Genomic DNA, 14,441 nt, shown 5'->3' with positions numbered 1-14,441 from the left:
GTTCTCTATGCAAATTTTCACATGTCTGCTGCTGGAGTAATGTTTCTCATGACATTCCCAGTGAAAGATCCTGCTGATAATCTGACAAAACAGTTCCAAGCTAGGATTCGCTACTCTTTTCGTTGATGAGAGCAACTTTGTCTTCTGCCGGCCGAAACTTTATCAAGAAGGTACTCTTTCTAGAATGGATCATAGGGTCATAGCAAAATCATTTGAAATCAATCATTTTTTTCTCCAGAAATCATACCATACAAATTTAATTAAAAGAGAGTTAAATTTTAAGTTATGTATAAAACCTTAAAAAAAAATATTAAAGAAGACAAAACAAAAATAACATGAATATAAAAGTTTTTTGAAAAATTTCAGAAAAAAGTGTGGTTCACAAAAAAAAGAGAGTTAAATTTAAGTTATGTATAATGCGTGTTGGACCTAGAACACCTCTTACAGACCACAAAGAATATGGACTGGATGTTGTATCCGGTTTGCTTACACAAATTTAAAATTCAACACTTAAAAACCAAAACAAAAAAAAGAAAAGAAAGTAAAAAATCTGTATAAAAAAGAAAAGTTAAAAAAACCGAAAAACAAACGTTTTAGAAAGCTGAAGAAAAAAAGACGCTAAAATGTTTTAACAAACATTGGTACTTTCCAACAGCAGGGGCCTTCAGGAAAGCCCACTACTATGTGGATGCTTTGAAAGCAAAGTGGACTACCTATTATTTATAGGGGTTATGGGTTAGTATTTTTTATTATATTTTCGATGTGGGACTTGGTTAATTTTTAAAACGTATTGGGCTTTTGTTCGATCAAATAGGCTTATGGCGGCTATAAAGATATGGCGGCGACTGTGTGGAATCCTGTGGATGCCAACGACCACGGAAAAGCTTTGAAATAAAAAATTTGTGATTGAGATATAGCTTGTAGTGAATCAAGTTCCTGTCACTTGAAGTTGCAGAACTTACTAAAATACAGAACACAGAGAAATATACTGTGCATCATACGCTCTGTGTTAACACATATAAAACCCATTTTGATCAATTTTTAACACAGTCATCATCGATTGGGAACAAGTCAGTGCAGATCTCTCCATAGAATCTAGTAACAAGATCAATGAAGATAAGGTTATTCAGATTATTCCAATAATAGAGAAGCTCTTCCATGTCCATCAAGTCATCAATTTTCCCATCTTCAACGATCATATGGATCATATACTTTATGAAACTCTTGTTTGACTTCTTTCTTTTTACAACTGACTGACTTAAGCAGACACGTTGGTCTTTGTTGGGTGTAGATATGGGACATTAATGGGTGGTCTCCTGTCAGAGAAGTTTCTTGATACCAATCTAACAAGTAATACAATTCCTTTTGCTGGCCCTCGCTTGACTACGCCTTCTCTCTAAAAGTACAAAAGAGTAAGAGTTCAAATCATGCACAGATTGACCCTGTCAATGGCAGTTCTCATTGTATTAGTTTCTGGTTTAGATATGGTTTCTGGTTTAGAGAATCATTGTCAACGTGTTTATATGCATGTTTGATGAGACGAAGACAATTCTTGCATAAACCACAAAGTTACATACAAGTCTAGAGCCCATACAAAATTGGGCTTAAATACAAATGGGCCGGAATCAAAATTAAATCCCGGTTATAGGATGATTTCTTTTAAACCGGAGACATTCAATAGATTAAAGAAACCCTAAGTGTATATAAATGATATAGTTTCCATTTTTTCCGTACTTCTTCCTCATCGCCGTCTGCAAACAAACCCTAAACTCACTCCGCCTCTTGCGAGATCCATCAACACTTGCTCAGTAAGTAAACGCGACCGCCTCTTATCCATTTCTTCTACTACGTGGTCACTAGTCTTCTTGATTATTAATCTGTTCGATGTATTTTTGTTTTCGTATCAGAAAATGAAGGTTGTCGCCGCCTTTTTGCTCGCCGTTTTGAGTGGGAAGGCTTCCCCAACCAGTGCTGATATCAAGGATATTCTCGGATCAGGTTCGTTCCTTTGGTAGTAACTTCGAATTTTTTATCATTCGATTTTTGTAAAAATTGTAGGCGAAAAATTCGAGTTTATATACATGGTTACTATAGTTAGTGAGAGTTGTTGGTTTAACTACCAAATCGCATATTTTTTTAACATTGCAAGAGTCGATGGAGAATTCGAGTTTAGTGAGTTCATGTATTTTTAACTTAGAAATGTTATTTTGGGCATTTTCTTATTGTGAGGTTTAGTGAGTTCATGTAAAATTAAAGTATTTAGTAAGGGATGATAGTAATTGGGGGTGGAATAATTGATTGATTGAATGTGGTTTTGTTGTGGTGTTTGATTTTTTGCAGTTGGTGCTGAGACAGAGGACTCTCAGATTGAGCTTTTGTTGAAGGAAGTGAAAGGAAAAGACTTGACTGAGCTTATTGCTGCTGGAAGGGAGAAGCTCGCTTCAGTGCCGTCTGGTGGTGGTGGTGTTGCTATGTCTTCTGCTCCATCCGCTGGAGGAGGTGGCGGTGGTGCCCCTGCAGCTGAGTCCAAGAAAGAAGAGAAGAAGGAAGAGAAGGAGGAATCCGATGATGTAAGTTTTCTTTATATTTCTTTCTTATGAGCGAGCTAACCTTATTAAAGGTCTCTTGAAATGGAGATGGTGCTTACTTGTGTGTTAATTTTTGCAGGACATGGGTTTCAGTCTATTCGAGTAAGCTGTTAGCAAACGAGTTCCGGTTTTGTTGTGCCCTTTTGAAATCTATATGTTGTTGTTTAGTTTTGTATTCCATTAGACCAATGCTGAGATTCTCAAGACGTTTTTGACTCCAAACGTCAGTCTCACTTGTGGTTGTCATTTTATATTTCAATTCAAAACTTTTGCCTCGGTTACATCGTCGATGGTTTAACAGTCTCTTTTCTATTAACCAACCTCAGTATATACTAACACTTGCTCATAACTAAAGCTAATGAAAACACATATACAGATTTTAGTAAATCAGGATCCAATTTCCAACTTTCTTTCGAACAATAGCATCAAATGTAACATTTGAATATACCATAGATCTTTAAGTACGATTTTGGGTTTGGATTTGGTTTTCAGATTCTGTTAATATTGGAAATGTGAATCCATTTCTAAACACTTTCAGATTATGAGCAGATCTCTTGCTTAGGCAAAATATAAGAAGAAGAATATGTCGTGCATGAAAGTGTTTGAGGGTAGCTGGAAAATAAAGCCACTATACGCAGATCAGGGACGTTTATGCAAGTCTAGGTCGCGGATTAATGATGAAGAGTACAAAAGATGTAGTGGCGGAAAAGGAAGGATTGGATCAAAGGTGACAATGGAGCAGATATTTCAGCCTTGTACTCTTCTTAATGTGCCACCGGTTTCTTGGTTCATACGTAAGATCACCATCAGAACAATCAAGAATTTGCTCGAAGATCTTAGACAATTTATTATCACCATCCACAAAAGCAAGCCCGGTCCTATATTCAAATATACGTGATAATTTTTGCAACTATTCGAGCTGGCGTAGTGATCCAGCTAAGTAATGTAGCAGGCAATTCGAAGAATCAATTAATCTGGATTCAAAATTGTTAAGGTTGATTATCTATTTTTTGACCAGACAAATGATTTACCTTCTATTTTACTTTTTCTTGGGTCAAAGATTTAACCTTTTTAGAGTTAAAAATCTATATATACCATATTAACAAAACTAAAGAGGGAAACAAACTTGAATATGATTAGAACGTGTACACAAAAATAAAATAATTTGTGACTATATAGGAACGTTTTATGTAATAAATAGATCACTTCATTCTCAGTTAATGTACATCAAACATATCTTACATTCTTGACAAAAAAAAAAAAAAAAAAAAAAATCTGAGAAATATACAATATTGGTTTGTTAAAAATGGGTTCCTCCAAATTGGTTGTTACATGCATTTTTGTTGCTATGCTGGTCATTGCATGTGACTTTCTCTCAGGTACATGTTATTTCAAATATATATTTCAACTATAACATATAAAATTTCGTATCCTTCTTCCAAAAACAAGATTCTTAAATTTTTATTTTTCTTTTCATGATTGATAGTTGAAATGGGAATTAGCGTGCAAGCTCTACCTCCGACTTGTGGACCAGATTGTACTGGTAAATTCTTGAAAGAAGACTGCAAGAAATATTGTTTAGGTTTGTCTTATGAAAATGGTGCTTGCACTTTATTCAGAGGATTTCGTTCACAAAATCGTTGTTGTTGTTATTAAGTGAAAAAAAATATTTCTTCCTCCTCTTTGATCCAATATGTTTACGTTTTTTTTTGTTCCCTATAGCTATAATTAATGAAGAGTTTTATTTCAATGGGAATACCAAACATATATATACATGCAGTTTCATTATTGTTAATAGTATATTTATAATAATTAATACTAATTGATTCAAAAATATATATTCAGTTCATTATTGAAATGAATATATATAATTTATCTCACGATTTTATATAATAAATATGTTCTATTTTAAACTATACGAGTGAACATTTGTAGTTAGCTAATTAATTTATGCTTTTTAATTTTATAGTTATATAGTTTTCTATTACTAGTATAAAGGAAACGAACATCGTTGAATAAATATATTTCAGATGATGATTAAATTGGAAATAATTTTGGGCGTCGACCTATAAGTCAAGACATGGTAAATGACAAAAATGGGTATTTTGCTGCCCAAGAAAAAGAAAAAAAAAACAGAAAATGAAAATCAAAGTTATCGTAGTCTATATTTACGAATATGAAAGAGGGTTAACTATTGGCACATCACACATGTCTAAATTTACGAATATGAAAGAGGGTTAACTATTGGTACATGTCTATATTTACGAATATGAAAGAGGTTAACTATTGATATTTTGTGACAAGAAGATACATTCAGTGTATTAGGAAGACAACGTCCACGTTTGAAATTTTTGCATTACGATCCAACTCTTTCTTGGTCAACAAAAACTAGAATATCAAATATACCCTCTTGTTGAAAACAAATACACTATATATATAGTAATATATATTATATGTCTATACAAGACAAAATAAAGAAAGATAAGAGTAACCAAACCACATATATAATTAGATAGTGCAAGTAGTTAAAGTCAATGTGTATTATTCATCACACATGAAGAGACGTGCAAAGCGTTACGTTGACTGACTTAGCCCTCTTTTATTAACACCAAAGTCAACCCTATTATCTCTATTAACTCTATGTTGTGCTTCTCACAAGTAACAATCTCATTTTTAAGACCAAGAAGACGAAAAAAATCACACACACACAAAGAAAATGGGGAAGCCGACGACGTCTCAAAACAATGGCTTTATAAACCACTTCAGCCACCCACACCGCCTTCAGGTAACCCCGGCGACATCATCAGCACCGTGCTCAGCTTGCAAACTCGCCTGGGGTAACGGCAGGGTTTACTCATGTAGGCCATGCAACTTCTCTCTACATGAGTCGTGCAGCAAGATGAATCAGGTCATAATACATCCCTCTCACCCTTCTCATACGCTTAGCCTTCTTGTGGCTCCTGTCTACGATGGTGGATACTTCAACTGTGATGGTTGTGGTGTCCATGGGACGGGTTTTAGCTACCAATGCTCTCTCTGTGATTTCGACATCCATGCTCTTTGTGCCTACAAGCCGCTCTCAATCATCCACAAGTCTCATCCACAACATAACCTTAAACTCACGTTTCACCCTCCTTATGGGGCCAATAAAGGATTCTCATGTGATATCTGCCTTAAGATCGGGAAGAACCAGTGGCTCTATCGATGCATACCCTGCGAGTTCGACGCTCATGTCGGTTGCATCGCTGCTCCTAATCCTCACCTCCTTCAACATAGCGCTTCTTCACCTATTCCTCATACTCATCAAGCCGGACATCGTCCTCAGCATCAAAACTCGCTTCCTATGCCTAATCAAGGCAGTAACAGACCCAGACCCATGCCCATGACAAGGCCTATAGCTCAAAACGTCGCTGCCAATGGACCAAGAAGAGATAACAAAAACTTGGTTTATAATGCTCAGGTTGGAGCTATTGGACCAAATGAACTTATTGGTCAGGTAAGACAGAGTTTTGCGCAAGGGTCAACGGATGGGAGTGGCTACGATGATAGTGCGGGGAACGAAGAGTTTAACGTTGAGGTTGATGTTAATGTCGATGTTGAATATGAAGGTGGTCTGTATGTTGAAGAGGCTAATGACAAGGGAGAAGACGTTGATGAGGCTAATGATGAGGAAGAAGACGTTGATGGTAATGGGCTTGAGGTTGTGGCTTATGGCGATGGTTTAAGTGTTGCTCGTAGTGAGAGTGATTTTGGAGGTAGTAGCGATGCTCGTAGCCAATGTAATGATTTATCCGATGCTGATCTTTATCCCCTATCTCCGGATAACTCACAAGGACCAAGATCAGTTCGTATGAACCGAGGCCAGGGTGGTGGGAGGAAGAAAAACACAAACCTGAATGGCCCTGACAGTCGGTCTAAGAATATGGCTCTTAATGGACCTCGTGATGGTCTTCAAGCTCCCAAAAGTCCTATGCAAAACCTTAGAGGACCTCAAACAAGAAGGGTGCAAAATGTTCGTAACAATACAACAATAAGAGGTCGTGGTGGGGCTGTGAGCGTACGAGTTAATAGACCTCGTGAAGCACCTCAGGGATTTAATGGGCCTAGTGTTGGACCCTCCAATGCAATTGATAATGGTGGCAACAATGATAACTACAACGAAGGTGATGGCATTGATGATGTTTATGCTGGTGAAGATAATGTTGGTTACGATGAGAGTTATAGTGAAAATTATGGTGATGGTCCTGGTGATTGTGACTTTGAAGTTGGAGGTGACTTTGTCGATGACGGTTGTGATCAAGATTATGATGAGACTTATGGTGAAAACGATTTCGAAAGCTATAGCGGCATTACCGGAGGAAGTGGGTCTATGTATGATGAGGGTGAATCTTATGGGACTATGGATGATTCCCAGTATAGTGATTTGAATGAAGAGCCCAATAACCAGTATTTACCCATGGTTGGTGGACCAGGATTGAATAACCAGAACCAATACGGTCAAAATGGTAGACCAAATAATATTGGCACGTATGGACGAGGTGGTCTGAACAGATACGGAAACGTGACCCAAGGTGCAAATAGGATTCAGCCTAGAACGAGGGGTCGACCGGTCCAATATAGGGCCAATGGAAGACCTTATAGGGCAAATGGAGGTCCCAATGGACCTAATGGAGTTGGCAATCCAATGTTGGTGAATACAATGGTGCAAGGTTTGTGTCAAGGCTTTGCTATGAACATGCTCATTGGTGGTGGTGATGTTAACGGTGGAGCGAGTGACGGTGGTGGATCATCTATCTTAGGAGGCTTGTTTGGTGGTGAAACGGAATCACAATACTAAAAAAGGTGAAACGGGATCACAATACTATTAAACAAAAGTTTTCATTTCTTCATGTATTTTGTGTATTTGTATTTTTTTGAGTATAATTTTTCATCTTTGAATTTCTTAAATAAAATTTTTTTGAATTGCAAAATTTGAAAATGTAAGAAAGTATTAAAAGTCAAATAAATTTGGGACTTGGGAGCAAAATATAGTATACAAAGATGATAGTAGAGAAACATATATATGAGCCTTTTATTTCTCCTTATCCAATTGTTAAATCAATTACAATGAACAAGACGTTCATATAGTTAGAGATAAAATCGAAGATTTACTAAATGAACGTTTAGTAATTAATTTATGCTTAATACTAATCAAAGATAAAACTAATTAATTTATGCTTAACTTTATTATGATATAATACGTTTACCTTTTAAACACTAAAACAGTGTGAAAGTAATAAAAATTAGAAAACTGGTCTCTTGGTTTCGTCTTCTCCACCGTCTTCAAAACGAGAGAGATCACACAATTCCAAATATTGGTTCATCCTAAACGATGACTACAGTTCTAAACTCGAAGATTCACTCAAGTTTTGAGTTCTCTGTTGTTGATATTATCCGTGAAAAATCCCAAACGCGTAATGCACACAAGGTGTTCGATTGAATTCCCCAATGCGTAAAATTTTGAGTCCCTGTTTGTTTTTGTTACAACCCTTGTCACGTGGCTCTCACGTGATACGTTGTACCTTGCTGTTGTTATATCTTCGTTGATCTTCCCGCGTCGACGACTCTGTTTCTTCTTTCACGTTAACACACATATTCAGAGAGAGATAGAGATAGAGAGCAAGAAAGCGCAAGAATCTTGAGAAACAGTTGTTACCATGACGAAGCTTACTACTTTTCTGAAAGATGCCAAGAGAGTAAAACTCTACGAAGATGCACAAGCCCTCTTCGCTAATGGAGATCGCATCAAGGCCTTTGAGATCATCGAAGATATGATTGCAGTCCACAAGGAAGACAAGAACTCGTGGCTTCTTCATCACGAACAAGGTAATATGTTCATTGATCTAGCGGAAACGATAAAGAACCCGTACCTCGATTTCGTGTACATGTTCGGTTCTGTAGGGTGTTTTTCGGAAAGCGTGTTGTTATCACGACCTTGTGCACATGGACTCTACTATTTGGGTGAAGAGCTTGGTTCAGTGATGTATTACAAGAAATGTGTGAAGGTAGCAAAACAGTGTTTATCTGTTACTTACCCAGACGACTCTGAATCATCTTGTGCTCAAGAAACTTGGCAAGGGCTACAGGAAGATGTGAAGAAAGACCTGGAGAGTTTAGTCGAAGATGCAGAGTCAAATATCGCTGATTCAAAGACTGAGAGACTGGTGGGTTCACTAGAAGAAAACTGTGAGTCAGAGAAAAGTGCAGAGCTGGTTAAGAACGAGTTTAAAGGATTGAGGTCGTTTTGGTTAGGTTTGGATGTTAAGGTCAAGAGGGACTTTATGAAAGTGAGTGTTGCAAAGCTTATACGTTTTGTGGAGGGAGTACATTCCAGAAAGGGACGAGATGCTTTAGAGAAAATTCTTGCTTCTTCCAGGGAAGACAGAAAATGGATATTCTGGATGTGCCGATCTAAATGTTCGAACAAGTTCTCTAGTGCTGAAGAATGTAAGAAACATCTTGAAGTAGAACATGCTGCAGATTTTACACCTTCAAAGGAAATGGATATGGTCAAGAGGATAGGCAAAGAATGGGCTCGTAAGATATCGTTTGGAAGTTGGGAACCTGTGGATACAGTAGCTGCCGTTGAAATGATCAAAAATCAGTTTGAGGAGGTGAAATCGTTTTCATATAAGAATGGATGGTCCGAAGAATGGCCTTTAGCTGCGGATGAAATGCGCAGTAAGTTACTTAAGGAAATCAAATTTTTCCTTGTGATGTTTTGTGACCTTAAAATTCTCTCATGTAGCATTCGAGACTGGATGAAGCTTTATCCGGTTAGGCATCTTGGAAACCTTAACGTTTCCGAACAGATTCTTGTTGATTCTCACCTAGTGGAAACACCTCAGAGTATTTGTTTTCTGGAATGTCATCAACTCAGTCAAATCCTCAACTTTCTAAAACGCATCAAGTGTGAAAGGGATGATGGTACAAATGCAGTTTGCAGAGCAGTGGACAGTATCTTGGGTTCTACTCGAGCTAAAGAAAGTATCGACTTTGACCCGGAGTTTTCATTTCTGCTTTTAGACAGAAGGTTGCTGAAAAGTAGTAATAATGCTCCACATGATGATGAATGGACAATCAATGTTTTCGATCCCAATGTTCACTACGGCAAAGCACATGCTCAGGGAGATGATATCGTATCATGGTTAACTGACTACAATTCAGTAGAGAAGACCTTTCCCAAACCTATCAGGGAACATAATCTTGATATTTGGGTGGCTGTTCTGAGAGCTGTTCAGTTCACATGTAGAAATTTGGAAACCAAATATGCAAAGAAACTACAAGTCTTAGATTATAGTAAAGCTCTTCTTGTCGCCGGGAAATTGTGTAAGGGAGAAAATGAAAGGAGAAGAAATCTTCAGGAAGCAGAGTGGAACAGCTATGCATCTCTTCTATGCAATCGATGCGAAAAGCTTGTCCCCAGAAATTCCCTCGCCACAAAATTATTTTTGTGTGTGGTGCAAGATGTTCTCCAAGGAGCTTCGGATCTGACACTTGATCTCCCTGATTTTGAAGGTTGCATGAATATTATACGTGAGCATAAAAATCTCAGCGATGATATAGTGGTGAAGTCCTTAAGAATTTTGAAATCAGTGGTCACCTTCAAGGTTCATTCATGATTTTTTTTTTAATTTTTCATTAGCAACATAATGACATGAATTGCTATCTTAAAGTATCTACATGACTTACAGGTTCTCCTAATCGATTCAAGGATTCTGCTGGTTGATAATTCAAGGATTAGTTTGCTGAACAACCTCATCAGGCTTTCTATTGTTGACAACCGCACTTACATCCTTCAACTGTTGAAACCGTTCTTGCTGGTTAGTTTGAAGCTTCGGCTATATACAGAGAGATTTCGTATTCCGCTTTATTTGGCCTTTGAATTGTTTCTTATATGTCATTATGTCTTTTCTCATCTAGAATGAAATTGTGAATATGGAATCCAAAGCCAAGTCAGATGCTGCAGAAGCAGAACTTTTATTCGAAGAGGAGAAGTCACGGTCAAAGAAGATGAAAAAGAATAGCAAAAAGGTCTTTGAATTTATAATTATCATATTGCTTTTCTGAATTTTTGGTTATTCATTTGTAAGAATGAATGGTCTTCATGGTGCAACAGAGAACTTCAACGAGCATGTCTAGTCCCCTTTATAATACTGTTAAGGAGTAAGTACCTCAAGAGTCTTTTTTGCATGTTGATAAATTGTTTTCGGATTTTCTCTGAGGAAAACGTGTTCTTACATGTCTAGTAAGCCTTCTGTCAACCTTGAACCGGAAAGTACATCTCCATCACTAGCAGTGGACGAAGATTCTATGGAACCAGGTAATACACTTGCAAGTGAAAGGGGTCGATTGGAAATTTCATCCAACACTGTCGATCAAGAGCAAGGTACTAGAGTTGACCAATTTGAGTTATTTGCATAAGTCTTAATTCTTATTTAAGTTAACCGATAAACTATTTGAGTTATATGCATAATTATTATTTGTTTCATTCTTATTTGAGTTATATGCATAATTCTTATCTTCAAGTTATTCAAAACTTGCCAGGAGAAGATTCACAGTCGCAACATTTGGAATCAGCACTTGGAGAAGCTGCAGCCAGATACAATTCAGCTCTTGACATGACGCTGAAGGTGAAGCAGTTACCAACCAAAACAAGATTTAATACCTAGACTCTCATCTTCTGATTTAATCCAGTGCATACCTCTGTACTTTGTTACTCTCTTTGAAAAATTCACAAAAGCATGTGGTACTGCAGGCCCTCTTGAACATTAAGATTCTCAAAGAAGATTTGATGCACAGTAAGCAACCATTTCAAGACCACCTGGAAGAACACGCTCCTCCTGCACTACAAAATTTCTTTACTGCTTTTATGTCAGAGGAGATAAAAAGTGAGGGAGTCTACAGTTGCCTCTTGAGTGACTTACTTGCTTTCCTAGAAGAAGCTATTTCCATGGTTCGTGTGGAGAAAATGAGGTTTATTGTTATTTTGTTGGTACGCTTAATTATTGTTATAATTGTTTTCTGTTTTCTTCTATTTTCAGTCGAGTGGTGCTGGTGAGGTTCTTGTAGCCATCCTTGAGATTTGGCATTGCTGGAAAAATGCTGAAAGAGAAAGCTTGGTAACTCGCCTTTTTACAATGGAGGAAAATGAAAGAATGAGTTGTATAAAATGCAGAAAGAAACCAAACTATCCAGAGCAAAGTTCTTACGGCATTGTTATTGCTGCAGATTCAACCAGAGACTTGAATGTATGTTTCATTTACTTCCCTCTTTTTTTTTTTCTACTGAGATTGGTACTTCCCCTTGTGCTTACATGTATGCTTTCATTGGACTGTTTTGTGCTTACATATATGCAGTGTGCTCTTGGGAATATAAAGTTTGTGGATATCCTAAAGGTGATTCGCATGGAATATAAAATGTTATGTGACACTAAAACAGGAGGATGTGGAATAACAAACTTTGTTCATCACATTATAAGTAAATGCCCACCTATCTTCACAATTGGTAAGTTTTGAGCACCATATGATTGTGATCTTATGTACTCATTTCATTATTTATGCCTACTTGGTGTTTTATGGTTTTGCAACATTAGTGTTAGAATGGAAGAAGAGTGAAACTGGAAAGGAAATATGTGAAACAACAAAGGCTTTGGATTGGGAGATAGATATCAGCAGGATGTACGAAGGATTAGAACCAAAAACTAAGTACCGGCTTGTGTCAATGGTAGTACATCTAAAACTCGATCACAAATGTTTTTGCTATTATTACTCTATATCTCTCTCTTACAGTCTCAGAATATGAGATGTGATGCAGGTTTGTTGTGGTAAAGAAGAAGAATACTTTTGCATCGCTTATGAAAAGAACCGTTGGGTCAATCTCAAACGTGATGCTTTAGCAAGAGAGGTAAGACGAAACAGTTTCCCCCTTGTCTTCCTTGAGTTGACTAGTGAATTTAGATTGGCCAGAATATGATTGATATATGTGTTGTGATGCCATAGGATGTTGGTAACTGGAAGAGTGTGGTTAGATTCTGTGGAGAAAGAAAGGTTCGGCCAGAACTTCTGTTTTACGAAGTTGTCCGATCAATGGTCTAATAAGTATTTCAAAATTAAACCTCATCATCGATGTATAAAATAGCGACATGCTTCAACTCAAAAGAAGATTTCCAGTAATATGATTTGTCTGCATGTACAGAACTCATATGTTGATTTAATTTGGCTCTTGAATCTGATGAGGTTATAACAGAATATTGTTAGATTTATTATAAACATTAGGTAAATCTAAAAAAATTGATGGCACCACAATACAGCGAAAACATTTATTACAAAGAAAGAAAAAAAAAGTTTAGATTGGTGGATTTAAACTAACTAAACTTGGAACATAACTAAAGAGAAACCAAATATAAGGATTTGGTTGGTCTGATGTATAATAATTAAATGTTCTGCAATCATGCTCTCTAACAATGTATATCATCTTCTTCTTGTGATCCTTGCTTCTGCCACAAGACACTATCACTTTCTTCTCTTCATCAATGAAGAAGCTCAATTTTAGAAGACTAAGATCGAAGTGAGAGTATAAATCAAATTCAAAGGATTTGCTCCAAGAAAGCGCAGTTTCAGTATCATCATCAATCTTATTACTCACCCATATCTCCATCTGTCTCGTATCAAGGTTCAGATGTAACACTGATAGTTGCTCTTCTCTAACAACTGATAGAGCTAAGGTATTGGAATCAGACATCCGAAGCGGTAAAATAAATGGAAAAGACAAGATTATAAATCTCTCTGTTGCGAAATCATAACTCAATATTTCGAAGTCATCCAAAAAACAAGAAAGCCAATAGGTATTCCCCTTCAAAGACACGCCTCTTCCAAAACCGCGTAGTTTACCTTTAAGAGGGATGTTAGCAAGAACCCTCCATGGGTTAGACTTTAGCTCAAAGATTTCCAAAAGGCTTCGACCATCAGCTGGGAACCTCAAGATTTTGTAGCTTGCGTATGAATGTTGATTGTTGTTGTTTTCGTAACCTAGAGCATATCTATCGGACATATCGTAAACACTTCTTGGTTTGATCCATCTGGCTTGACCAGTACATGGATTCACAACCACGAGTTTAGCCATGTTGGACTCTTTCGTGGAACATAACAATAGGCCGTTGCAGTGAACTACTTGAGTTATTTCGACTTCCTCTGATGACTCGTTTGGGTTTCTGCTAAGTTTAGTTGGACCAACCGTTACCGCAATGTTGTTTATATTGACACTCAGCGAATAAACCCTAGAACAACTGAACAAGAGAATCGAATACGGCGGCTTTGCTGCTTTATCTGAGTGCTTCTTGATGAATTCTGGATCTTTGAATAAAGCGTTTAATCCTTTGCAAGTAAATTGTAGTCCTCTCAGATATGTTGCGGGAACTCTAGAGAGTATCTCCTCTACCAAATCCCATGGAAGATTGAACCTTACCATCGTTTCTCTCGCTGATCTGTATGAGAAATAAATTAAAACTTAGGGTTATAAGCTCAGGTTTTGTCTTTTCTTTTTATATAAGTTAATTAAATTATTAACTTAATTAGCTATTTCCTTGACGGTTTCTATCAAAGGAAATATTTTGAAGCATTTTTAAGTTAATGATTTGCAATCATATGAATATATTTAGTATCTTCTAATCTTGATAAAAGAATTTGAATAGTTGTTCCTTTAAAGGTTTCTTCACTTCTACGAATTAAATTACTAGTATTTAGGAGATTCTAATCTACTTTGTTGTAGATAATTAGACTAATATAGGCAAGGTTGTGTTTGATGGAAGGTGGA

At 36.9% G+C, this 14,441-nt stretch overlaps 4 protein-coding genes across 4 annotated transcripts; 3 read left to right on the top strand and 1 right to left on the bottom strand.

Moving 5' to 3' along the window:
* Positions 1–920: 920 nt before the first annotated feature.
* Positions 921–2,869, top strand: LOC104752662 (large ribosomal subunit protein P2z-like). The gene is made up of 5 exons (XM_010474857.3): positions 921–1,121; positions 1,292–1,808; positions 1,908–1,998; positions 2,341–2,570; positions 2,668–2,869. The coding sequence occupies exons 3-5, from the start codon at positions 1,911–1,913 to the stop codon at positions 2,692–2,694; spliced, it is 345 nt and encodes a 114-aa protein (XP_010473159.1). The 5' UTR covers positions 921–1,121; positions 1,292–1,808; positions 1,908–1,910; the 3' UTR covers positions 2,695–2,869.
* Positions 2,870–5,239: 2,370 nt separating this feature from the next.
* LOC104752661 (uncharacterized) lies at positions 5,240–7,558 on the top strand. The gene has a single exon (XM_010474856.3). The coding sequence runs from the start codon at positions 5,305–5,307 to the stop codon at positions 7,423–7,425; it is 2,121 nt and encodes a 706-aa protein (XP_010473158.1). The 5' UTR covers positions 5,240–5,304; the 3' UTR covers positions 7,426–7,558.
* Positions 7,559–7,851: 293 nt separating this feature from the next.
* On the top strand, positions 7,852–12,877 carry LOC104752660 (uncharacterized). Its single transcript, XM_087491331.1, has 12 exons — positions 7,852–10,237; positions 10,322–10,450; positions 10,551–10,661; positions 10,747–10,793; positions 10,877–11,016; positions 11,175–11,260; positions 11,386–11,583; positions 11,672–11,878; positions 11,987–12,134; positions 12,223–12,353; positions 12,444–12,533; positions 12,629–12,877. Exons 1-12 carry the CDS (start codon positions 8,285–8,287, stop codon positions 12,722–12,724), a joined length of 3,336 nt encoding a protein of 1,111 aa, XP_087347457.1. The 5' UTR covers positions 7,852–8,284; the 3' UTR covers positions 12,725–12,877.
* A 97-nt stretch (positions 12,878–12,974) lies between these two features.
* LOC104754082 (F-box/LRR-repeat/kelch-repeat protein At2g27520-like) lies at positions 12,975–14,096 on the bottom strand. The gene has a single exon (XM_010476240.2). The coding sequence runs from the start codon at positions 14,094–14,096 to the stop codon at positions 12,975–12,977; it is 1,122 nt and encodes a 373-aa protein (XP_010474542.2).
* Between the last annotated feature and the right edge of the window lie 345 nt (positions 14,097–14,441).

Source organism: Camelina sativa, chromosome 16 (genome assembly GCF_030686135.1).
Source record: "Camelina sativa cultivar CO46 ecotype springtype chromosome 16, ASM3068613v1".
Taxonomy (NCBI): Eukaryota; Viridiplantae; Streptophyta; class Magnoliopsida; order Brassicales; family Brassicaceae; genus Camelina; species Camelina sativa.
Note: the sequence above shows the minus strand (reverse complement) of the source record. Positions and strands in the feature narration are given on the sequence as shown.

Excerpts from the sequence above, each read along its gene's own strand:
- LOC104752662 (XM_010474857.3), top strand. The coding sequence starts at position 1,911 with ATGAAGGTTGTCGCCGCCTTTTTGCTCGCCGTTTTGAGTGGGAAGGCT. Across the intron at positions 1,999-2,340 it reads CAAGGATATTCTCGGATCAG|TTGGTGCTGAGACAGAGGAC; the intron begins GTTCGTTCCTTT and ends GATTTTTTGCAG. Across the intron at positions 2,571-2,667 it reads AGAAGGAGGAATCCGATGAT|GACATGGGTTTCAGTCTATT; the intron begins GTAAGTTTTCTT and ends TAATTTTTGCAG.
- LOC104752661 (XM_010474856.3), top strand. The coding sequence starts at position 5,305 with ATGGGGAAGCCGACGACGTCTCAAAACAATGGCTTTATAAACCACTTC.
- LOC104752660 (XM_087491331.1), top strand. The coding sequence starts at position 8,285 with ATGACGAAGCTTACTACTTTTCTGAAAGATGCCAAGAGAGTAAAACTC. Across the intron at positions 10,662-10,746 it reads TGAAAAAGAATAGCAAAAAG|AGAACTTCAACGAGCATGTC; the intron begins GTCTTTGAATTT and ends ATGGTGCAACAG. Across the intron at positions 11,584-11,671 it reads TAGAAGAAGCTATTTCCATG|TCGAGTGGTGCTGGTGAGGT; the intron begins GTTCGTGTGGAG and ends TTCTATTTTCAG.
- LOC104754082 (XM_010476240.2), bottom strand. The coding sequence starts at position 14,096 with ATGGTAAGGTTCAATCTTCCATGGGATTTGGTAGAGGAGATACTCTCT.